The sequence below is a fragment of the Aulonocara stuartgranti genome (assembly GCF_965226115.1).
Source record: "Aulonocara stuartgranti genome assembly, chromosome: 14".
Classification (NCBI taxonomy): Eukaryota; Metazoa; Chordata; class Actinopteri; order Cichliformes; family Cichlidae; genus Aulonocara; species Aulonocara stuartgranti.
Window position 1 is genome coordinate 9391246 of NC_138950.1, and position 25327 is coordinate 9416572.

The 25327-nt window shown below is 38.6% G+C and overlaps 1 protein-coding gene across 2 annotated transcripts in view; it reads right to left on the reverse strand.

Annotated features, from left to right (window-relative positions):
* The window catches only part of nbeab (neurobeachin b), a 206158-nt gene that overhangs the window by 133758 nt on the left and 47073 nt on the right, over positions 1–25327 (reverse strand). For both annotated transcript variants that reach the window (XM_082503549.1, XM_082503548.1), the window contains exons 2-12: positions 23889–24120; positions 22132–22232; positions 21804–21899; positions 20252–20373; positions 18244–18370; positions 14804–14923; positions 12437–12583; positions 7218–7415; positions 6958–7091; positions 5056–5164; positions 2744–2896 (exon numbers count right to left, since the gene is read on the reverse strand). In XM_082503549.1, coding sequence (XP_082359675.1) covers positions 2744–2896; positions 5056–5164; positions 6958–7091; positions 7218–7415; positions 12437–12583; positions 14804–14923; positions 18244–18370; positions 20252–20373; positions 21804–21899; positions 22132–22232; positions 23889–24120 — 1539 coding nt within the window. The remainder of the gene's footprint in view (positions 1–2743; positions 2897–5055; positions 5165–6957; positions 7092–7217; positions 7416–12436; positions 12584–14803; positions 14924–18243; positions 18371–20251; positions 20374–21803; positions 21900–22131; positions 22233–23888; positions 24121–25327) is intronic.

Below are 25327 nucleotides of genomic sequence, written 5' to 3' on the forward strand. Positions count from 1 at the left end.
TTTTGCTGTGATATTTCACACTAACCGAGCTCATTATCCTTGCAGGTGTATGCTCTAGATGGCCACTGACCCTGTATTACTCAATTTCATATTTGTCGCAGCTCCACTCTGTTCAGTGATGATTAGCGTGTCCTCTGTAATTAGCAGTAGACCTGAGAAGAATCCTTAATCCTACTACAGCCCTTTTAGCACTAAATACTGATGGCTTTTCCCCCATATGTCATAAATTGCAAGATAGTAATGAGCCAAATATGAGTCATGATGAAAGGTGGCAGAGTGGCTATGATGTGCGTGTGATGTGATATCGTTTGAGGGCCTCTGAGACAAATGAACACTGCAATACTGTTAAAGCAATATCCATGGGAACAGAGTATTAAAATTGCTCACAAAATCTTATATGACCATGGAAGGACATCATAGGTCCCGTGTAATTAATGCACAGTGCATGTCAGGGTGCTCACTGGCACAGCTGGCTCTCTGCAGCCTGTGCAGCTCGAGAATATGAAGAGAGGAAATGTGGACCTTGTGGGATGTCCTCAGGGAAGGAGCCAGAGTAGCTGTGTGTAGCTAAAGTGTTCTACCCCACTTCATTACCTAGCTGTTTCTTTCATTTCTCTACTCTTTTCTCTATGCCCTATTTTGGAGGAGTGTGGCAGTCGAGCCTCCAGACACTTTTGTATTTATTTCCTCTTTTTATTTATTCATGCCTTGGCACCACAAGCAGCATTCCTGAGGCAAATGTATTTGCCACACACACATTTAGCTTCTTTGATATACCTCATCCTATTTTTTATGGGTCATTTTTTAAAAGGAGGTGGAAAAGACCTCTGGAACATTTAAAACAGGCTAGAAAAGCAGTAGTTCACTGAATGTCACTTGGGCCCTGAACACCGTCTAGAGGTAAAACGACAATTTACTTTTATTTGACATCTCAACTGGCAGAGTAAGAATAGCTTTCCTTTGGTTCAAATTTTGCAAGTTGATCCTTGGAAAAATATTTAATAATTATTCATAAAAACGTTTTTCACTTGCAGTGTTATTACCCATAGAGTTTATTTTATTGCAACATGCACAAATGCTTGCTGTCACTGAGAATCGTATGGGCTCAAAATGTGGTCATAAATATTTTGTACTTGTAAAAAAGATTTGTGTGTACGTAAAAAAGATTTGTGTGTACGTAAAAAAGATTTGTGTGTTCGTAAAAAAGATTTGTGTGTTCGTAAAAAAGATTTGTGTGTGCGTAAAATAGATTTGTGTGTGCGTAAAATAGATTTGTGTGTGTGTAAAAAAGATTTGTGTGTGTAAAAAAGATTTGTATGTGTAAAAAAGATTTGTGTGTGTGTAAAAAAGATTTGTGACTTAGAAAAAAAAAACCTGCAGGTTACAAGTACGGATTTTGACCCTATTTTTCTTCCTTTCATCTGATTGGTCAATGTCATGTCAATCACAAATGTAACAATCCAATCAGAGAACAGATGGGTTTGGCTGTCGGAGGGGCGCTTTTTTGAACTGCAGGTCCTTGAAGGGTGATACAGTTTGAAGCTGGAGGATCGCTATATAAATATCCGATAGCAGCTAGGTCCCCTAACTTTCAGTAGCTGTTGAAAGGAAAAAGTTGTGGTATATCAGTGGTTAGAAATACCATTATTACTTTAGGATTAGTTTAACACAAAGTCAGGGCTGACCCAGGACCATTGCTGTGAGTCACAGTGCGCAGCATAAAAGTCCTTTCACATCGGACGCAGGATGTGCTGCAAATGCTAACTGCTAACTAAAAGCAAAGGATCTAGAATTTGTTACGCTGGCTGCTGGGCTCTGTGGGTTTTTGCAGCAGCTCTACCTGTACTAGATGCACCTGCTCCTTGTCTTTTCTATCTCTGACTTTATGTCCTCTACAAGAGTTTTTTTTTTTTGCTGGTTCTTCAAATGTTCAATAAAAACATGTATGCTAATTCATAACGAAGAAAGCTTTGTAATGAAGACTGTCATTTCCAAAACACTGCCCGCCCCCACCCCGCGGTCCGCAGCGCTGTTGAAAAGGCTGTGGAAGTCCCTGTATTAAACACGTAGACCTGTGACACAAAAATCACCAAACTCGGACGACCACAGACTGTTTTCCTTCGTGGTGATGAAGGAAAACGCTGGGTTGGCATGTAAAAGGGCATTTATTCCCTTCAAAGACCTGCAGTTCAAAAAAAGCGCCCCTCGACAGCCAAACCCATCTGTTCTCTGATTGGATTGTTACATTTGTGATTGACATGACATTGACCATGAAAGGAAGAAAAATAGGGTCAAAATCCGTACTTGTAACCTGCAGGGTTTTTTTTTCCTAAGTCCACACACAAATCTTTTTTACGCACACAAATCTTTTTTATGCACACACAAATTCTTTTTACACATACAAATCTTTTTTACACATACAAATCTTTTTTATGCACACACAAATTCTTTTTACACATACAAATCTTTTTTACACATACAAATCTTTTTTACACATACAAATCTTTTTTACAAGTACAAAATATTTATGACCACATTTTGAGCCCATAGAATCTCATCAAAACTGACACCAGTATGATGCATACTTGACAGCCTGTTTCCATTAAAATAGAATGAATGTGTAAGGATTTTTATTTTTTTTATTACCACCCCACGCTACAGAAGAAATCATGATGTGGGGCATTACTAAAGCCTGTTATTGTAACTCTGGATATGCCAGTGAGCGTTACCTGCAGGAACTCACCTTGGCAGGGGTGTAGATCCAGATGGCAGGATTGAAAAGGATGTGGTCACATAGCTGCTTCAGGAGTGGTGCTCCATGTGTTAGACCATCCAGATACTTTGCAAAGGAGAGGAACTGTTCTAATACAGCCCTGGTGATGTGTACACGTGATGACTGTAGAGAGAAGCACAGAGTCATGTTAAATAACAATTGTGTCACCAGGACGATTCTGCTGTAAGCAAGTTTTTATGTTCCCTGATACTTGCTGCATCAAGCAAACCCTTAAGGTAACTGTTTGTGAAATGTGTCTGCAATATCCAGGGGAAGCTAAAGCCTTTTGTCACAAACCGAATAAAAATATCTGTAACTGTGTCACCGACACCTGAAAGATAGGCAGAAGCATTAAACTACAAAAGTGGTCAGCAGCAGATAATATAGTGTGATATGATAATGTGCATTTTGAAAATATACATCTACACATATAAATATATATATATATTCATCTATGTGTATGTTGTGTATGTTGGCATGGGTGAAAAATTGATCTACTCAGTCATTTTGTCAAGTTACTGAAGTCCAATTATAAATTAAATATACTGTATATTATATTAAAATATTCAAACAAAATGAGTGCAAGTTGTTTTGACTTTGCAGAAAAGTCAACTTTGACGAGTTCTTTTAGCGATCATGTCTGGCACCTGTTCACTGTCCAGGTGGACACTTGCTGAGGGCAAGAGAGGGGATAAAATGAAGGCCCGGGAAGAAGGGAAGGTGTGGCATAAACAGATAATGAACAGATGGTGCGATATGTGAAAGTGTGAAACCTGGCGGCGGGAAGGAAGCAAGGGAAAAAAAAAAACCTTCAGCTCTCAGGTGCCGACTCTGCCTGGCTGTTAGTTAACAGCAGCTGAAGCCAGCAGGAAGGCAAGTCACTGAGTGACAAAGTGGCATCATTTCTCAGCGCTCCAAAAGAGCAAGCACTCTAGAGACACCGGCTGCTAGATCTGAATCACAAAATGGGTAAATAAAAATTGATGTGAAAAGAAAGGGAGGGTGGAGGAGGGGGGTGTTCTTCCTCTAGCTCTGTTTAGTTCAAAGACACATTTAGGACTCTGCTACAGGCAACGACAGATTAGAGTAGTAACGGGGCTGTGAGAGTGTGGGGAGACGCGGTGCACATTGGCACTGAGGACAATGGTAGATCGCTGGGATAGGACTTTGAAAAGATTTTGTTGGGAAAAAAAGCCAAATAATTTCCCAGTTATCCTTTTATTGAACTAGAAAATGAAGTGGTGAACATGTGCTTTTTTCAACTATAATAAACGTCTATACAGCTGTTATTTTATTTGTAATTTCTCACAGACAGACAGTCAGACAGCATCTTACACGCATCATGATTATTATAATAAACCCTGACTTTTTTGTTGTGGCCTATGAGCACATCATAACAATAAACATACAGACAGACATTATGAAAGAACAACATATTGTTTAGAACAAGCCAGCAGATGCCTGGTAAAAAAAATATCTAATATAAAAATAGCAAAACTATAACAAATTTAATAAGATGCATATACTGAATACATAAAAAGGTAAAATACGCACATTTAGAGAGTGAGAATTTGATGAGGAGCTGTACTGTGCAAATGTAAAGCAGCATGAGTGAGTGTTTGCAGTGATACTGAGTCTTGTGGTCTGTTAGCAGGGGAGCGAATGCTCTGTGTTCAGTAGTGTGATGGCTATGGGGTAAATGCTGTTGTTTAATCAGTTTATATAAGCGTACAGGTTCTATAGTGAAGTTGGGTCAAAATGTTCCTGTATTATTCATACAAGAAAACAAACAAAAGAAAAACAAACAACCAATTAAAACTGCCTGAAGCCGAATCATTTCCCTTTCAGGGCCATCTTCGTGTGCATGTCTCGACAGCTTGTAGCATAGCTGGCAGGTTTTTGGGTTTTTTTTACTACATTCACAAGATTTGTGAACTGTGAATGTGTTCCCGGGATGAGACTGAACAATAAATTGTACTGTACCATGTTGAGAAATTTGATGAAGGACATTTAGCAAATACGACAAGAACTGATTTGTGAAATCTGTGTCTTGTGGAAATGTGTGAGATCAAGGAAGCATCTAATCTAAATCTAGCTTTGATGAAAGCAGTCCCAGCTCGCACAAGGAGATGAACCTGAAGGCAAAACTGTCTGAATTTTTCTATTTTATTTTTTATGGACTGATTCCAGAAGACTTTGATAGTACTGCGTATTTTTACAGGTGTGGTAACACAGGTTAAATTAGAAAACAGTGGCAATATTTTGTGTAAGCTCTTGCATACCTTCTCTAGTAGGTATCCAATGACCAAAAATCCCTTTCCTCCCAACATCTGTTCCTGCATGGCCACGGAGCTCTTGAGCAGCTCAAGCAGAAAAGCCATGAGAGTGGCACTGTAAAAGTAAAAGTCACAATCTCTCATACAGGAATAAAATGCTCATCGACTCACAGACTCTTAAGATGTAATTTGTCCATCAACTATTCTATAAACAGAATGAAAAGGGGGGGGGGGGGGGACAAGGTCATTTTCAGAGGATGTCAGAAGTCAGCTGGGAACTCTAGCTCACTGCTTTCATCCCTCTTCAGTGCAGGAGAAAAGGCTGGTTTGCTGGGTTCTCCAGGGACAGGGGAATTTCTTTATGGTGAACTGTAACAGAGTTTGTAGGTATCATATTTTTGTACGAGGTGGGGGAAGAAGGAGGAGGCAGGGCAGTGCAGTGAAGGCATTTTTTTTCTTTGTTGCAGGGTTTTTTTCTCAGCAGAAGCCTTTGGCTGAGGAACAGTGGTGCTTGGTGACACTTCTTAATCGGCTTTTCCTCACATCCTCTAGTGGTTTTCACCCCAGCACAACAATCACAAGGACACAATCACTCCTCTGCAGGCTTGCTCATGTATAGAGAACATACACTACATGCATACAAACTCCTTTACTTAATGTTAACTTCAAGTCGTTTTTTTTCCCCTTTGGTCTATTTACTTAAACAGAGAACAGAATTAAATGACACGACTCTGTGTGGGTCTGGTTTATCCCATGATCCTTTGCTGCAAGCAGAGATTCTTTCCAATTTGGTCGAGGAGTCGTAGCTGATGCGACACCAGCACTGCTTGGAAATCAAGGTGACACAGGCTCACGCTATTATTAAAGGGGATTTTTTTTAAATCACTATTTGATGATGCTGTCAAGAGCAGCCAAGGCAGATCAGGGAGCATTATATGGAGTTAATTGTTGCAGACGCTTTGAACTTCTCAGCCCAACAGGCTTTTAGAAGGACTCAGTCTAAAAGCCACGGCAAGGACAAAGCAAAGTGCTTGGGAGAGTTGCACACAGTGAGCCAAAGACTCTAACATGCTAGAAAGAGAGGAGGAGGGACAGAGAGCTGAGAGGAGAGGAATCTACAGAGGGACAGAGCTTTGGGTATCAGGGATTTGTGCTGCTATGCGGCCACTCCTGCGTCCATCCATGTCATTGAACTAACACAGGATTAGAGCAGAGCTCCGGCTCCATCCTGGGCACAGTTGGGAAGCTTTGGGCAGACCAGCTCAGAACGATGGGGTGAGAGGAGTCTGAAGCAGTGAGCAGAGATAATAATGAAAGGGGACTACAGCTTGACCAAGACTGCTATATGATACAGAAAATCTCATCACTGCATTATTTATCCAACAAATCCATGCTGCAGACCCTGGGTGTTTCTGAAGTGAATCCATCATAAGTTGTCATCTACTATAAAATCATAAGCAAACCCACATTCGTAGTTTTCAACCATATTAAGCATCAAGTTTAACAAAATAGCCCATTGCTTCTGTTGATTTTACTCCCAGTGAGTTATGAGGTTAACTGCCAATAAGCTTAACACCACAAAAAAGGGTGATAATTATTTGGAACACCTCAGTGACTTCCCAATTAGGATAAGTCAGATGCTGGAATGTTGCAGCTGAACTTGATAATTTACATGAAGATGTATTCATGGGGAAAAAAAGCAACCCTTAAGTCATTTTAAGAAGTGATTAATATTACTTTAGTTGCCAACCCTTCATCAGTCACAAACACAGCCATAAATCACAATAAAAAAAATATCAAAAAGGAATTAAATTCACAACTTTCCCCCCTCATCTACAGTTTCATGTATATAACTTCTACTTTCATTTCTAAAAGAAGTTGTACAGTCTCAAAATTGCTTCTTCTTACCAGACAGTTGTTTCCACCTGGCTGTCATTCAGCTGATGAAAGTCCAGCTGGGCAAAGAGGGGAAAGAGAACCTGGATCCCACCAATAGAGTGTATGGCACTATGGATGGAGTGAGTCACTGTGGCTTTCACATCCTGGAAGGGTAAGGCAAAACCCATAAATACGCCTTCGTACGGACTGAATTTTAAACCTTATGTAATAAAAATGAACGAGTCAGTACCTAAAGTATTGAGCACAAAGTTAAGAGTAATGCAACTGACCTGAAGCATAAGGGCGTGCGGTGAGTGCACAAAGATGGAGGCGTTTTCTCTAGGCGAAGACTCCAGGCAAAGCTGGGCATCAGTGGCCTTCGCATTATAGGTGAAGGCGATGGAGTTGGCTAATTTGCCGTCATATAATACCTGCTTGTGATGCTCTGCTAAGTGAATATCACTCTCGGACTTGAACTTAAATGTACTCTGTTAGAAAAAAACAGAGAGAGAGAGAGAAATCAAATAAAGGAATGACATAAATAAAAGTGTGAGAGTGATGGGCTATGTATTTTTCTTAGTGAACATACACCCCGTCATTGCCTCTTGGGTGTTATCTTTTAATTATAACTTCATTTGAGAATGAAAAATGGCTGACACTGAGTGCATTACAGCATATCGCCATTTTCAAAATGAATTTTCTCCATTGATTAAAGCATCCTGTTCATCTCTATCATTCTGTATGGGTGCAATCAACAACAAAAGGCAAAACCATTAGCTTTTTAGTAACTAAGAGAATAAAGTGAGCTGTGACAGCAGTATTATGTTTACATGTCAAAAGAAAAGCTGTATTCAAAATGGCTGTAAATAAATTTCCAAAATATGAGACGTAAAACTCATGTTTAAACTTATATTTGTAAAATGAATTATTTTCATCGCTATGTCTCTTGGAGATATGGAGATATTTGCTGCATATTTTGTCTTACTTTGAATGTGCACGTAAGCCTTTTGTTCTGAGTGCAACATTGCCTGATGACAATCTTCAAGTTCGACTGCAGAGTACAATGATTAGGGTCTGATGACAAAGATCAAAGCTGCTTTGATACCAGAGATGATTGTGTACCTGCATTAATTTAACCAAGAAGCATTTACTCCACTCTGTTCATCAGCAAATTCAAGCCGAGCACAGTTACTGCTGAACTCTCACAAAAACATACTAAAAGAAGGCTGCAGACAAGGCACTGTCAGAGCAGTCTTTTTGGATATAAAGTACGCAAGGTTTTTTGGTGTGTGTGTGTGTGTGTGTGTGTGTGTGTGTGTGTGTGTGGGGGGGGGGGGTGTTGCTTTAGCTTGTTTTGCACTGACATTGTAATTTTCTTTTCCAATACAGTCATGAAGCAGAGACAAATTGGGGACGAGTTTTGCCAATACAGCTGAAAACACATTCAAATTAAAGCTGGCGGTTGGCAGTTTAGCTTCAAATTGCTGTGCCACCTAACATCTATAGTAATAAGAGGAAGAAAACGGATTATAAATTTACGCCCAGCTGAGGGAAATAAACCAGCGACTTGATGATTATGATGATAATTCAATGTTTTACTGGGACTGTGTGTCTTGTAAGAATAACTGCATCATATTTACCACAATGCCTTTACCAACATGTCTCATAAAGCACAGGTTAAATGAGTCAGTGGTTTAGTAACACATTCAATATGGCTACCATAACAAACTGCTGATCGATGACAGACTAGTCTCAATTTACTCAATCAATTAGCTGTTGACAGATGAGCTGAATTAATCTGTCAGTGCAGTGTGAACGCAGAAATCAATTTCTCTAATCAGGAGGGCTGAATTATTAATGGGTGAAAGAAATGCTTTTCCTTCCCTCTCTGACTTGTGGGCAGCAAGACTGTGGTGGTGAGATAAAGAGAGACAGAGAGAACTGAAGCAACAGTGATGAAACAACCATCTGGTCCTAGAGGGACTGTAGATAAATACAGTATGTTCCGCAACATGGCAAACAGGGTTTGCGCACCTGTCCAAAACGCATCTAAATCTGGGATTCTTTTTCTCAGTGAGGAATAAATGGATAAAAAAAATGTGATCTGACTCAGATTGTCAAATTCTACAATGAGTATGGTTTCTATTCTGACTGCCTCTGAAGTGCAGAGTTGTAAGTGGGTGGCAGCCTTTAGTAGAAACTTACATTTGGAAGTTTTTAATAATCTTTATTATTAAACAACAAGTACAAGTATTGCACAACACTACCTTGCATCTTTTGAAATTTAATAATACTATTTGACATTTTCATTCCGTTTTGTTACACATGTTACAGTTTCGTCTCTGCCTAAAGTGCTATGAACCTTTTTCAACATGATGCTAGTAAATATGTCTATTTATAGAGATTTATAGAGGTGTTATATCAGTTTCCTCACAGCACTGAAACTGAGAGGGTTTAATGACATATCTACGTACAGTCCGATGATAAAAAAGCATAAGAGATAATCTCTTCGCCTGCTATGATCAGGTCCACACAGCGGACATCATGCATCTCATCATGAAGTCTCTAACATCCTTCAAAAGTTTCAACTCATGGAACCCAAGTGGCAAGAAATAACAAGCTCCACTGCTTTGCACTTTTGTGCGATCCTTGCCGCAGTGTGAAAATAATGATCCCATGGGTTTTGGGCTATCAAACCCTGTAGCGTGACAGCATCATTCCATAGGCCAGACACTCATAAAAAAAGAATTAGAGTGCAGTTCCTCCTTTTTTCTACTAGTCCCAAAGGCTGCTACTGACCAGGGGCAACCCAGTCTCTCTGCACACCACAGGAAGACACTTAGAGGACTGCAACACTCCCTGTTGCCTGTGATACAAGTAAAAAAATAACACAATATACCCGCGTATGACTTTCATTTTCTTCTGCTACCGACCCTTGTGTGTTTTTAATACAGTGAACTAACTATCCAACTACAAATTAAAATAAAAGCAATTTTTCACTTCCAAATAAAAAATGTTTTTCAGTATTAACCAAATGTTTGAAGATTAAGTACCATTAAATATCTGTGTGCGCTGTAAGCCCCATTTTGCTGTTTTATTACAACTGTCAAGGGTTTGCATTTTTCTTTCTGTATATTGTTTCTTACTTGCTAGGAAAAAAAAGTCACATATCTATCATCTGCATGGTTTTTGTTTTGTAGGCTGTTAGTTTTCTGTTTTACTGACTTTGCTTGTCATTGTTTTGTTTTACTTCCAGCTTTGGTCCGTTTCCCATCGGCTCCTCACTAGTTATTTATAAAAATTACTGTTGGGATTATTTTGTAAAGCAACACATTCCTGTGGATTATCTGAAGCTTTTGTGATTCGGTTTTCTTACATAGTCAAAAGTATTTGGCCATGTTCACTTTACATGTACAGGAGCTGTTCGGGCATGAAGCTCACAGTTTTTATGTTGATATTAATGTTGGTGCCAGAGAAGGTTTGGAAGTTTCCAGTTAATAAATCAGTAGACTGTTGGCCGCAAACTGACTTGTTGCAATTGTGGCACATATGAATCCAGTGAGAGAGAATGATCCATTCTTTCACAAATGTTTGTAAAGGCATACTGCACAGTTAGAGGTCAAATACTTTGGGCAACAGTGGACCAGATTTGTGCCCCAATATCTTCTCCTATAGCTTGTGTTTCATACTGCAGTGCAGTGTTGTTACAAATTTCATGGGCTAATCTACCTTATGTAGAACACATATGATAGTGATAATAGAAAACAAAGGAAAAACAAAGTGCATCATGTGAAAAACTGTTAATCATGGCACAACTGTTTTAACTTGTCAAATACAGATGACATTATTTCCAGGAGAATAAAGAAAAATGAAAAAAGAAAAAAGAAGAAAATATTAGGAATAAGTATGCAGAGAGGGGATTTTTTAGGCTTTCTGTTTAAAGAACTCCCAGACCTCGTGAGTCATTACCTGACTTTTGAAGATTAACTAACTGCTAAAACGGGAGTAATGAATGGAGAGAAAAAAAATATGTCAGCTGCTGTCAGGCACAGTGTGTCCAGAAGCACCTCTAACTGTATCTGTCAAAGTCTGTGAATGTCAAGTCAATCATAAAGTTTGAACTTTACAAGAAAAAAGTTGTTTGTTTGTACTTTAAACGAAATAAACAGAAGTACATCCAAGTTCAGAGCCTGAAAAAGAAATCTAGCTAACACAACACAGTCAGATTTACAGCCATAAATCATAACATGCACTAGAAACGGTAACCCTAGGCAGCAATAATCTCTGCATTTAAACTAAGTGCAGTTACGGTTACACTGAATACACAGTGGGAGTAAGTGAAAGCATGTCGAACATCAAACATGGAGGAAAGGACTACGGATTAGAGAATAAATCATACATCAGAGGCGATGGTTTTTCTCAGGCCCTGCTGAGTTCAGACAGTATAAAGTTGAGTGTATAGTACACAGTCTAACAGATGTATGCTGAGATTGGCTGCACTCAGACTCCTCCAGGCAATTCTGAATTAAAACAGACCTCTCGTCATTTGTATAGCACTCCCACTACAACAATAAATCAGTGGGGTAGACAACTGTCTGACCTTTCTCCCCAACTCACCTGTCTAGGTCTTAAAAACATTGTTCACAACTTCACAAACTGCAGATAATTGTCTCCCCTGGGGACATTTATTCTTCATTATTTCAAGAATTCTGAACGATTGCTTTGCTGTGTCTTAATAGAAGATCATGAAATGCAGTTAAGGAGGGGAACAACAAGTAACCAGCCATTAGCAAAAAGAGAAAACAATGATTTCTCTGAGAATTTCTTGGGCATCAGTAGACCTGACTTTAATCATCTTCAGCAGGGTAGCTTTTACTTAGTAAGTTTGTCTTTAAAACAGCTGGAGACAAAACACTAGTGGCACAAATTGGTCACTGAGAGTGCAAACTGAATGAGTCACATCTTGTGTTCAGGGTTTATTTAGCATGAAATGCCATTCCTACTTTTGTGAGAGGGTGTTGGGCTTAACACTGAAGAAACAGAACAGAAACAGCCTTTTGTGAGCATCTGGGACAAAAGTGAGACAATAAGGAGAATAATCTGAAAGTAAACAGGCACCTCCTTTTTCTTGCAGATCAGTGGGATGTTTTGTCAACATATAATAAATATTCACACTGTAATCCCTATTTTGGGAGGTCAGTTTCCTTTTATATTCACATTCATGTTCTGATTTTTGTTAAGATGCTCGGGAGCGCTCCACCTGCTGCAGCTGATATAACTTGGCTCATGTCTCTATCCCCTCAGAGGGCCTGCTGCTTTCCTCTGTGTACTGTGCCATTATTCCCCAGAAGTAGGTAATTTATGCAGCCGTTTATCTGGGAGGAAAAGCAGGACAGCGATACAAGGCAAAGGAACTACAGCAGGACAGAGCTGCTCATTGATTTCACAGATGGATTGGTAATGCAGACTGCTTACATGTAATCTAATTTAGGCACCCACAAGCACATACCTTATAGCCTGGTCCTAGCTGATGAATTGCAAATATCTGAGCGGGATTGAGAGCTTCGCTGAACACAAAGACAGCTCCTAGCTGTCCGCAGAACACTCTGTTAGCATCCGCTGTCTCTGAGGACCCAAGGAAGCACTTATCATAACTCTGCAAGAGGGACATAGAAAAAGAGGCAACACCATCAGGGACTAGAAGAAAAAGAAAAAAATATATATATCACACAGCTCTATTACGCAGAGGTCTAAAAGTAAAATGTAAAATATTTGATTTTTCAAATGGGTCCTTCAAATGTGTTTTATTTTCTATTCCAGCCAAGAAATTCAATTTCGTTTTTCAAAATAACATTCTCTCATGTTGTTTCAGTGTTTACGTTGACAATTCCCTGATGGAAAGAATTTCCTAACGGCCCTGATTTACAAAGACATGAAACCTCTATATAATCTCTGTGGTAGTGAAAAAATGTGCTCTAGTTACATCCAGCACCAAATCGAAGGGCTATTTACAGCGGCAACAGCAAATTGCATAACAAGTGAAGATCTATAAAAGAGGTTCAATGGAAGAATAAAAACATCAGATTAGTTGATAGAGATCTGGTTCTATTTAACCCTGTAAAAATGCTGTTTTACGTCCAACATGTGTAAGATTTAAAGCAAACAGTCAACCAAAACATTACCACATATATTTATGCTAACTAAGAAATACAGCTTTAGTGGACTGTATTACTTAGAAAGATACAATAATCTATATCTGAGTTGTAGTTAAGAACAGAATAAGGCAATTAAAAAGGATATCTAAAGATGACAGCATTTAACCTTTAAGATTGTAGCCTCAATAGCAAAAAAACAGAAGAAGAAATCAAAATTATACATATAATGCATGTTAGATGTCTTCCAACTAAGTAAAGAAAATTCACTGTCTACAAAACACAGAGCTTTTCAGCAAATATACAGTCCTTAACAAATTTATTTACCACCTGTCAAAATAACAAGAAAACCCAAATATTTAAAAAAAAAAAATCTGCCAAAATCTTGTTTATAGCTAAAACCTATATTGTTACTTAGACAAAAAAAGTCACATTTCAGTTCATGTGAATTCATGTTTTTATGCCCTCTGGTCTTCTCAGAAATCAATCAAGCACAACACAGTCAGATTTACAGCCATAAATCATAACATGCACTAGAAACGGTAACCCTAGGCAGCAATAATCTCTGCATTTAAACTAAGTGCAGTTACGGTTACACTGAATACACAGTGGGAGTAAGTGAAAGCATGTCGAACATCAAACATGGAGGAAAGGACCACGGATTAGAGAATAAATCATACATCAGAGGACAACATTCAACCACTAAAACTTTTCTGTTAGTGGGTGTACCCCGCCTTTCTGCCTATGAAAGCTGGGATAGATTCCAGTGACCCTGTTAAGGATAAATGGAAGAGAATGGATGGAAGGACGGGATGCGGGAAAACAACTGTAATTTAGCGTCTTAATAAAAAGTTTTTAAAAGTTTGATTATTTTATCTGCTTTTCTGTAAAACAATCAATTTGAAAATTTGTGGCCAACAACAACAATTACAATTCAGCAAAATAAATATAATATAACAAAATAAAAATATAATTTTTAGTGAAAACTGATGCATAGTGATGGATTAACCATCACAGAAACATTTTGGAAATTACAGAAAATTTAGGACAGCTCTGGCTTAAACCACATTGCCAGGTTGTCTAATAAATTTGTTGCTCACTGTATGTGACCAGAGACCTGCTTATGTCTATGGAATACTGCAAATGTTCATGTTTTTCTTCATGTATCGCAACATTTCTTTACAAAAATCACAAATTAAGGCATCTTCATTTAATGTGGTTGAATATTTCATGAACTACACTTGGTTCAAAGCACACCTTTCTAAATGTGTTTCCTCTCTGCAAGTCCAAATGCAACACTAATCATTTCTAAATAACTGTGCGAAATCATCTGAACATACAAATATTCTGTTAGACTGTAAATCACCTTGTTATCACACATTTTAAAAAAGACATCCTCAGTCTAATGGAAGTTATTATTTACACATAAAACAGCTACTGGGTCTCAAAATTGTATTCTGATATCTACTGCAGCACAACCGGGACAAACATGTTCAAATAAAGAGTGAAACCCTAGACAGACTTCAGAGGAAAACAGTGAGTTAAAACTCATTTTCTCATTTCATCAATGAGAATTATTGAGGATGTATACATGTTTTACTCCCACAGAGCGCGAGCCATGCGAAACATTGATGTGGCAGCCTTAGTCAGCCTTGTGCCAGGAAGCATTAAAATCACGACAAAACGGCAACAGTGAGAAAAAGTAACAAATAAGGAGGACTTACATCATTTGTGTTGACGTGCCATGCCATGTCTCCATAAGAAACAAGCTGTCCGTTAACATAGCATCTGATTTCACTGTTCCTCCAGCGGCTGTAGATGTGGACTATACTGATCATGTACCACTAAAGGTGAGAAAGAAATCAGATTGAGATTTTAAGAATACAGCATTATGTATTTAGGTCATTAATGTTTTAACTAAATGTATCATTTAGTTTATAAAACAACATCACAAATAATTTTAAATGAATCACAAAGTTCAAAAGAACAATGGAAATGAAGCTTGCTACACAATGTTCTCAGATTTACAAAGGAGGAGAGTAAATAATAGATCAGAGGACAGGCCAAAGGGACGCAAGACAGCTCATTTTTATCACACACAAAAGGAAGGTAAATACTGGAGAACTGCAGCCAAAGGGGTGAGAGGGTGCAACAATAAAAAAACAATTTAAAAATTAGCAAGAGGGAGAAAGTTGTTTCTTATTAACTATATGCTAAAAGAGGTAAACATTAATGGTCTGTTATTATATTATTTCACAAGGTGAAGCTGTTCAATTGCTTGTCAACACAAATCAGCCAGTCATATAGCAGCAACCACCTGAAGTTCAACCCGAGCATCGGAATGGAGACAAAAGTTAATTTAAATCACTTTAAATATGACGTGGTTGCTGGTGTCTGCTGATGTACTGGGATTTCACGACCATTACTAGGATGGTAATGGTTGGGGGTTTCTTTCCACTCTTTGGGTTCCTTAGTACCAACTGAGCATTCACTAAATGTTACACAATACATGATTATTGTTGCTGACCATGTCCATCTCTTTATGACCACAGTATACTCATCTTCTGATTGCTCATTCCAGCAGGATTACATGTTGTGTCACAAACCATCTAAAACTGGTGTCTTGAGCATGATGATGAGTTCACTGTACAAAAAATGACCTCTACAACCATCGCATTTCAATCCTTTGGGATGTGGTTGAACACAAGATTGCGGATGTACAACTGGATGAACAACTCTGCAGCAACTGTGTGAAGTTATCACGTCAACGTGTACCAGATTCCTGGGGGAATCATTCAAGCATCTTGTTGAACTGATGCCACAAAGACTTAATGCAGTTCTGAAGGAAAAAGTAGTCCCAGCCCTGCTAGCATTAGGTACTAGCAAGGCGAACCTAAAGAAGTGAACAGTGAGTGTATTTATATATTTGACCATATCAACTGTTCATCTGCTAAAAAAACAAAAACAAACAAACAGTAACTAAAACTTAATTCTTCTAAATTAATTCTCAATTCTTTATATAATAAGAAATAGGAAACTGTAAGCAATAGTAGCAGGAATTGGAAGCAGCAGTTGGAAATGTGGAAAGTGGGACAAAGGCACACCAGGCAGAAGCAAAACAATGTGGATTAAATGATATCAAGTAGAAAAATATATTTTTTCCACCTTTTATTAAGATATATTTTCGGTCTTTTTACTTTTTGTGCCTTTACTTGAGAGTAGGAACATGGCATGTAGCAAAGAGACAGTGACACTGCAGTCCAGGCAATATATGTGGCCTCTTAATTATGAGTTTTTAAAAATGTTAATTCGATGTTGCTTTTTATTAAAAATACTGCAGAACTCCTTTGAATTGGTGTCTGCACTGCTCTTGGACTTGCTCCCCCTGTCAAGCTGCTTGTGCCGATAACAATAAGACGCCCGATGCAGAACTGCATACCACTATAAAGCACTCAGGCTGCTCATAATATGAACATAGGGTAAGACTGAGACAATCAGTCACAGCAGCAGGAAACAGATTGTCCATCTCCTACAGTACGTGACTATGCCCACTTTTTATTAGTTTGACCCAGGAAGGGCAATGTGAGCAGTCTAATAGAATTACTGCTACTTCACACAAAGGTAAGGACACTTAAAGTAGGACTCCTGGTTATGGGGAAGAATGCAAGCTACCTGTACTTATCCACAGATGTCTGAACTCAAAATCAATTAAAAACTCAATTTACAACAAGTTGTCTTCTACGTTATTCCACAAAAACATACCTGCAGTGTGACACTTGGAATGAGACGAATAGTTGTTCCCAGGTCTTATGTGAAGCCTCTAATTGTTTGACACATGCTTAGAGACAGCTTTCATTCTCTGCAGGGATAGGTACGCTACACTGACACTTCATGCTAAATTAAGTTTCATATTCTCATCTACATTTACATCCAATTAGACCTGTTAAGACTGCTCAGGGGCTTTAAATACATTCACGTTTACATGGAAACATACACAGCATGACTTATGTGTAGTGATTTGGTGTAACAATAAGTTCAAGACATTAATATAGTATAGAGACAAAGGCAACAAGCACAATTGTCAATTTAAGAAAACGGAACAGGGAATTGCAATTGGGATCAAGAAACAGTTCAAGAGAATTTATTTTTTACCGCCAAGCTTATTAAATCCCCTAATCCACACTGGCATGTTTGTTTGTTTTTTCCTGACAGTACACTGAAAAATAATCATATCAAAAGGAAAGAGTTTCTGCACCCCTGAGCCCATGCAGCCCTTTATTTGTTATACTTTTAGATAATAAAAAAACTGCATTGATGCAGAAAAGCTCTTTGCACCTACTGTTTCCGCCACACAGAAGATACACTAGGAATCGATAGAGGGTGGCATGCTGGTGCAGTGGTTAGCACTGTCACCTCACAGCAAGAAGCTTCCTGGTTTGAACGCCAGCTGTGGTCGTTCTCCAGGAGTTTCCTACAGCTACACTGGTTTCCTCCCACAGTTCAAAGACATGCTTGTCAGCTTAATTGGTGATTCTAAATTGGCCATAGATGTGAGGTGGATAAAGCGCTTGAAGTGTGTAGAATAAAGTGTCGGACTTTGAATGACAATGAAGAACACAAAAAGTACTATATGAATACAAGTACACTGCATTACACTATAATCAAATCTATAAGAGGAAATACACTAAAAACAAGGAATATCATCAACAGACATCGTGTGTATGGACTGTTAGGGTTAGACTTACTTATTTTTACAGCTACTACACATTTTTCCAGTTTTCATCATGAAATATATAAATGTTTTCATCACCACAGACCTTACTAGGAATAGATAGAGTCCATGGGTACAGATAATGTAACTGAAAGAAGTCTAAATAATGATATATGGTCTAGAACAGCGGTGTCCAAACCCAGGCCTAGAGGGCCGGTGTCCTGCAGGTTTTAGATGTGTCCTCGATCCATCACAGTTGATTTAAATGGCTAAATTACCTCCTCAACATGTCTTGAAGTTCCCCAGAGGCCTGGTAATAAACTAATCATTTGATTCAGGTGTGTTGACCCAGGGTAAGATCTAAAACCTGCAGGACACCGGCCCTTGAGTCCTGGAGTCGGCCAAGCCTGGCCTAGAACACTTGGAGCAGAAACAAACCAAAAGTGCTCTTACCTTCCTGGGCTGAAAATCATACTTCACACAATGCTGAAACCCTTTTCCTTTGGACTTGAGAGATGTGATGATCAAGCAGTTACCAACAAAATGTGCAGAGTAGCCGATGCCCTTGCTGGTGCGAAAGCTGCAGAAAGAGATATTCACACAGTAAATCATGAGCTGGCAAACTTGACAGGGTAACCCAAATGTACTTAGCCACAAACAGAAAAAAAATATATTTTTAAAGCAACAAAAGCAGAACTTTTTGACTAGCAAATTATGCAGTCCAATTTCTTTATTTTTTCATCCTTTCAACTTCATTCGTATGTTTCCTCCTTAAGGCACCAAACAAAGAAAAAGAAATTAAGAAAACGGTGGCTTTGCACTGCATAATAAGTTTGTGGTCACGCTATTTTAAATACCTTGCACTGTGCGGCCAGAAAGCAATTTACAAAAGTAACTGACAAATAACTCATAAGAGAATTGTGATATTATACCTCAAGAATCACAAGAGCAAAGTAGCTGTAGTTATTTGTTCAGCTATATAGTGAATGGATTTAAACAAACAGAAAAGCGAGACTATGCTTTGACAACGCTCTCAATGGCAAATCGCTCCACTCTGATGTTCCTGCCTTCCTGGTAAAAGATATATTACAGAAGCACTGAGGAAATTCAACTTGTAAACAATAAGAACCGACCCTATACAGCCCACACTATGTACACGCACAAACAACCTTGCAATAGAACAATAGTTCTCCACTCGTAGCCTGCTTGGAATGAACATCTTTTTCATTGCTGACACGCAATACACTTTCACAATCCTCAGGTCTATATTAGTCTTCCATCTACAAAGACCCACTCCACCACACCACCATCTAAGACAAACAGACCTCTTTGTCAAGGCAGATAAAGAGGATACAGGCCTGTGCAACGCAGGGCTGGATGCAGAGCTAGAGAAATATATGACCCACACACGGATACCGCTGAGGCAGCCAAGACACAGTGGACACACTCCTTTCTAAAGATACAATTCTTTTTGTTGTCTACATGCCCTACCAGTGAGCTGTGAGGCATTCAGAGCAAAGCATAAACAGGATTAGTTTGGCATATCTCACCTTTTTGTGGGACTGTACCAGTGCTGAATACAAACATGATTGGACGAATGCAAACATCACAGCTTAGCCATTTTTTTTTCTTTTTGATGTTGTACATCTGACAAACACAGAACAAGTCTCTCCAAGGTGAACAGACTCTTTCATTCACACTGAACTACCTATTGGGCAATTAGTCTTCTCTCTGACTTTTCATCTTTATTATTAGCTCGCTCTCCTACTACAATTCTTTTATATGTCGCTTTTGTATTTTTCTCCTAGAGTTCCTCTAATAAACAGAGCAGCCAAACATCACTGCACGTCTAGGTTATTGACTTTAGCACTAATTACTCACAAGCTCCTTCCTGGAAGGGCTGCTACGTGAGCCTTATGTGGCAGATATTCAAAACTAAATTAATACCTCCATAGCGTCTCCCAGAGCGGCAATTCACCACTGGAGTCGGCAGTTGTGTAGCCGCTGTAGTTCATGGCTCTGTGGGTTTTAATCTCAATAATCTCACCTAATTCCCTATTCTTATTATAATTCGTGAATATTATCTGGCAAAAATGAAGCCCTTTTCACAAACCACATTACATAAGAGCTGGCAGTGTGTAAAAAACTGTCTGTAAAACTAGTTTAACCTTGAAAAACAAGTTGCAGTCATAATCTACTTAGACGAGAAAATCACTGTAGGTCACAGCATATCAGACACCATACTGCTTTGTCAATAAAACTGCTTGTAGCTTTATAGGCCTCTGCAGAGAGGGTATGATTTCTAATACAAAGCTAAAGCAATTAGAATGATGGAAAACTGGAAAGCGCAATTCACTTCTCTTTGGCGTCATAACGTGGCCTTACAGCACCTATGAGAGGGATGGGCGTGTACTGAGGACATTGGAAAAAGGAGTAAAAGCATAAGTTAGTGTGTACTCACCAGTAGAGATATGGTTTGTCCTTGTCCACGTTGATGTTATTTAAGGGATCCATTCTGAACCAGGTATTAAATGTAAACCCATTTTGATAAGGCCACTTAGCAATAGGAGGTAAAGCAATTGCCTAAAACAAAAAACAAACAGAAAAGATAGCAAAGGACAAATTCATGCACCATCAGAGATAGCTCCTTAAAATTATGTTCCTACTGCTATCGCTGAGTTACATGACAGGGTAAGCTAAATTATACAGACTAGTATGCACCTAAGCTTTATTCTTGTTTGCTTTGAAGAAAATAGGGGCAGTATATAAATTGAAGATAAATACTGGACTGGCTGCATAAAGTTTAACCAACTTTTGCAGCTTCCCTGCAATGCACAGGTCCTGCTCTACTATACAAATGTTATTTTAGTCCATTGTTAGATGGCATAGTGACATCATAATATATAATATACAGTATATCTGAATATTCAGATTTTTTGGCTATACATTTGATGTTACTGTTGTGAAGTTAAAATGACACAATGACTCATAAGGTGTTACCGGTTCATAAATGCTACATATGGGTCATTTTAGTCCATTGGTAGGTGGTTGTTGGACACTATGATAGCATTATAATATCTGATTTGTATAAGACGCTTCAGGGGCCTTAGATGTACCTCTTTGTGCCAGTTTTGGCTGCTGAACGAGTTCTTGTGTAGGAGGAGTTCACACACAGAGAGACTGGTGTATTATAGCAGGATAATATGCTACTATACTATACCATATGAATTAAAATTAAACATAAATATATAAGTCAGTAATGTAAATTAAAATGTTCATAATTTCACCTACAAAAAAATACAAAAAGAATATCCCTGAATCCATACTTTCATTCCATTTTTGAGACTAACATAAAGGAAAGTCTTTATTTTAATTATCCAAATATGTACCTCCACTTAAATATTGATGTTTAATAATTGCTCTGGAACTGTCGTCCATAGCGTTAGGTGTTGACATAATTCTCATGCAGACTACATTATCAGCGCATGTGTTCAGCCTCTTTGACATAAATCTGCTTGAGTTCCACTTTGAGTGAATTTGCAATTAATCTTAAAGACTTTCGGGAGTTTAGTTTAAAATAACTTTTAAACCATCAGTTTAAAAAAAACAAACATTTAATGACATCACTGTGACACCTCATTTACTTGCTTTAATCAGCATCCTGCAATATGTTGATTAAAAATCCAGCAAACCAGAAAAAAACATCAACAAGGCTTTTGATCTTGCAAAGCCTTAATGAGGAAAAGGCACAGTATGGTATATTCCACATTATAGAAAGTGTATTGCCCACTATGCAGACCAAAAAGTACCTGAGATGCAGTTTGTGTATGTGGATACACCTCCCCTTATTCCCCCTTTCTTAACAGAACCCTTTGTTACCTGTGTAATCTTTGATTTTAAGGTTCATTTGCATCTTTTTATTGCATTTTCACACTGTGCATGCAAAAAAGTTCATGCTTGCAATGCATGTATGAAAACTGCTTCATGGCAGAATGTACAATCTGAAAGCTTACTGCTGCGCTGCGACCAGGAAAGTTGAAGAAGGCATCCGGACCGTGTCTCTGAGGCATCTGATTGAGCACCGACAACATTTTGACTGCATGCTTCGGCTGCACAGGTGGCAAAGATAAAAAGGGTATAGATAAGACAGCAAGGCTTTCTCTGTGGCTGGCTGGACAGCAGACATTCAATAGCTTTTCAGTTACTTCATCCAATCATTCGACAGTAAGTCAATTACAGAACAAGCCACAGACCGATCAGTGTTGATGGGTTTCTTGAGGAGACTCCAGTGACAGTGTCAAACAATCACACACATGTACAGCTCGTCCTGGTATTACTCACCCAGAGGCCTCCTTCTCCTCGCAACATGCTGAAGAGCATTTTTAGTTCCCTCACTGTGATGCTGTAGCTGGCCAGTACTCCCAACATATCCACTAGCAAATCTTTAAAGACAAAGATAACATAAACACATCACATGCAGCTGCACTTTGCTGATATTATAATTCATCCACGCTGGAGGTTTTCCTGGAGTTTCTCATGGGGAAAAGTATTCATATGACTGAACATCTGAGATAATGGAAACAGTTTTACTTTAGATTACAGTTCATTGTCCGTGAAATTCTTATATTTAACACAGAAAAGCCGAAATTGCATGGAGAATGACTTGGAACACTGCAGCGAAAATGCATTTTAATTTCATCATCTGAAGCATAATTTAGAAGTAAGATGGGGTACGGGTGTAATTTGCACAGCCCAGCATGTCAGTGACAATGACTTCAGTACACAAAACCGCAGTGACAAAAAACTCATCTCTAAAATTAATCTTCAAAGACTGAGGGGTTCTGAGCTCAGTTGTTTCTACATCCTTGTGTGTCTATTTCTACCTGAAGGTGTTATCAAAAAGATATAATATAATCCTGGTACCACATTTTAATTACGTCTGTATTTTATTCGAAGCTCTGCAACAAAAAAAACCCAAAACTTTAGTTTCTAACCAATACATGTAAAATATTGCAGGATAAGTAAACAGTAAAATACAGTAGTTTATATTTAATATTAAGTGCTTTTGTGAAACGAGAATACATGTGCGTGAATGCAATGGAGTGAACAGCAGTGAAGGCAGATGAGTTTAAATACCAGGGATCAAACATCCAAAGCAATGGACAGTACACAAGAGAGGTGGAAAAAGAGAGTGCAGGTACAGTGAAGTGGGCAAAGATGAGTTTCAGGGGTTAGTTGTGACAGAAGTATAGCAGCGAGAATGAAAAAGGAGGTTTATAAGACTATAGCGAGATCTGTTATGAGGTATGGTTTGGAGGCGGTGGCATTGACAAAAAGATTGGGAAAGAAGGTGGAAGCAGCTAAGACTTTCAATGTGAATGACCAGGAGAGACATTCCCTCTTTTATACTATGTAAGATAAAGTATATTAGGAGGAGACAAAGTTAGAGAAGTAAGGCTAATGTGGTTTGGACATGTGAAGAAAAGGGACAAAGGATGTTGAATATGGAGCTCCCAGAGAGTAGGCAAAGAGGAAGATCACAGGCAAGATGATTCATGGATGTAGTGAAAGAGGACATGCAAACGGGGATAGGGTGAGATGGAGGCAGATGATCAACTGTGGCGACCCAGTTCAAGGCTATTGTGACTTTTCCCAAAAACTGATGTGTCAAAAGAATTGTGTGGATTTGCTAAATTACTGAACAAAATCTAATCCCCATACACACTTAATTTCCTTCATATTTTCAATGAGAATCATCAAGTACACTGTTGTCTTCACTACTTGGTTTTGAAGAAATTTGTTGATGTTTTTATATTTTTTAATCATGTTACTATAGAACTGTTTTGGATAAAATTTAGGGCTAAGTCGCCTTTTTTTTTTTTTTTACGAAAACCTTCAGCAAAAAGTACAGAGAAATTGTCTTTTTGACTGAAGCTAAATCCTAACAGGCATTCTTATGTACTTTCTAGATATAAACATCATATTCATTACCATCAATTCATCTGAAAAAAACAACAACAAAGAAAACCCCAAACAAAACACACATACTACGTCTACTACAGGCAAAAAATGAAGACAGAATCATATCGTTATCGTACCTGCAATCATGTCATCCACTGAGCTCATTTTCAGCAACACCTGCTGGATAAGGCCCACTTCAGTGCTCGTTTGCAGATTTCGAACACTTTTTCGAAGGACCGCGGTAAACATGCTCCAGATTTCAGCCTGGCAGGTGATGTCACAGTGCTCCAGCAGCTCCACCAGGCAGCTGATGCTTTCCGCATCTTGGATAATGAAGTTGGTCTCCAGATCAAACTCACCACCCACCAACTGCAAAATAAGGTGAGACAGAAGGAAAATGTGTGAAGAGATTGAATTTTTATGCCTTTCACAGTAGTTTATTCTATGTTAATGTAATGGTCCAGCAAGTAGCAACCTTTATTAAATTTATACACTGGACACTACTGTTTGACCCAGCTTTCAACCCTCCCCCCCCCACACACACCTTTTTTTTTTTTCCCCTAGGGGGGACATTAACTAATAGGATCCTTTCATAAATGTTACACTTCACTACACTGATGGTTAGGGCTAGAACTGGAAAGAGAAAGTGAAAATCTTTTTCCTTCTACAAGATTTCGATCAGAATTTAAGCACCCATGAAAATAGAGCTGGCATACAACAAAATAAAAGGAGAAGGCAGATGGAGCCACTATAACTATACTGCTCCATTTAAAACACAATTGATAATCACTATTAAGAAAGTAGAAAAGTGCAATCGATAATGCAGTTCTTCGAGACCAAAAAGCATGAAATTAGCCCTTTAAAAAAGGGCATGGTATTTATGGAGTGTGTTGTCAACAACCTGCTGGTGGGCATCAAAGCAAGCAGGTGGAAAATGGACCTAGATACCCAATGCACATTACTGTGACTGACAGGTAATAGCTAGGTGAGAGCAAAAGCTGCCTAAAGTAGCAGAGAAAGACTAGTCCATGGAGGTATAAATAAGGCCTCACCTCAATCATCATCATCAGATCTTGGCACAATTACATTACAATGATGTGCGCTTCAGGGCTGCTAGGACTTCAAGTTCTGAATGACAGTCTTTGCTCCGAGTGCAGATAAAATAAAATATAGAAAAACCCTGCACAATAATGTACATATTCTCTCTGGGTAAAATACACATTGATGTGCATACAAAAAGTAAACTGTTCACAAACACAATTTCATCAGACACAGTCTGGCTAAGGTTTGAGGCTAAAAGTTATCGTTATTGGCCCACTTTGAGTTATTTGTATTGCAACAAGAGTTCACACAATAGCTTTACACACAACACAACAAGAGCATCCACAGTTATTAAAAAAAATAATTGCAGGAAATGGAAAAATTCATAATGGGAACATTCATATGTAATGCTATTTGGTATTATGTACATAAAAGGGACTCAATATATAAGTCCTCCTATCAAGCATCATCAAACAATGACCTGAGAGCAATGTTAACTTTCCTACAGAGCAGATGGTTCAGGCAGTCTTTTATG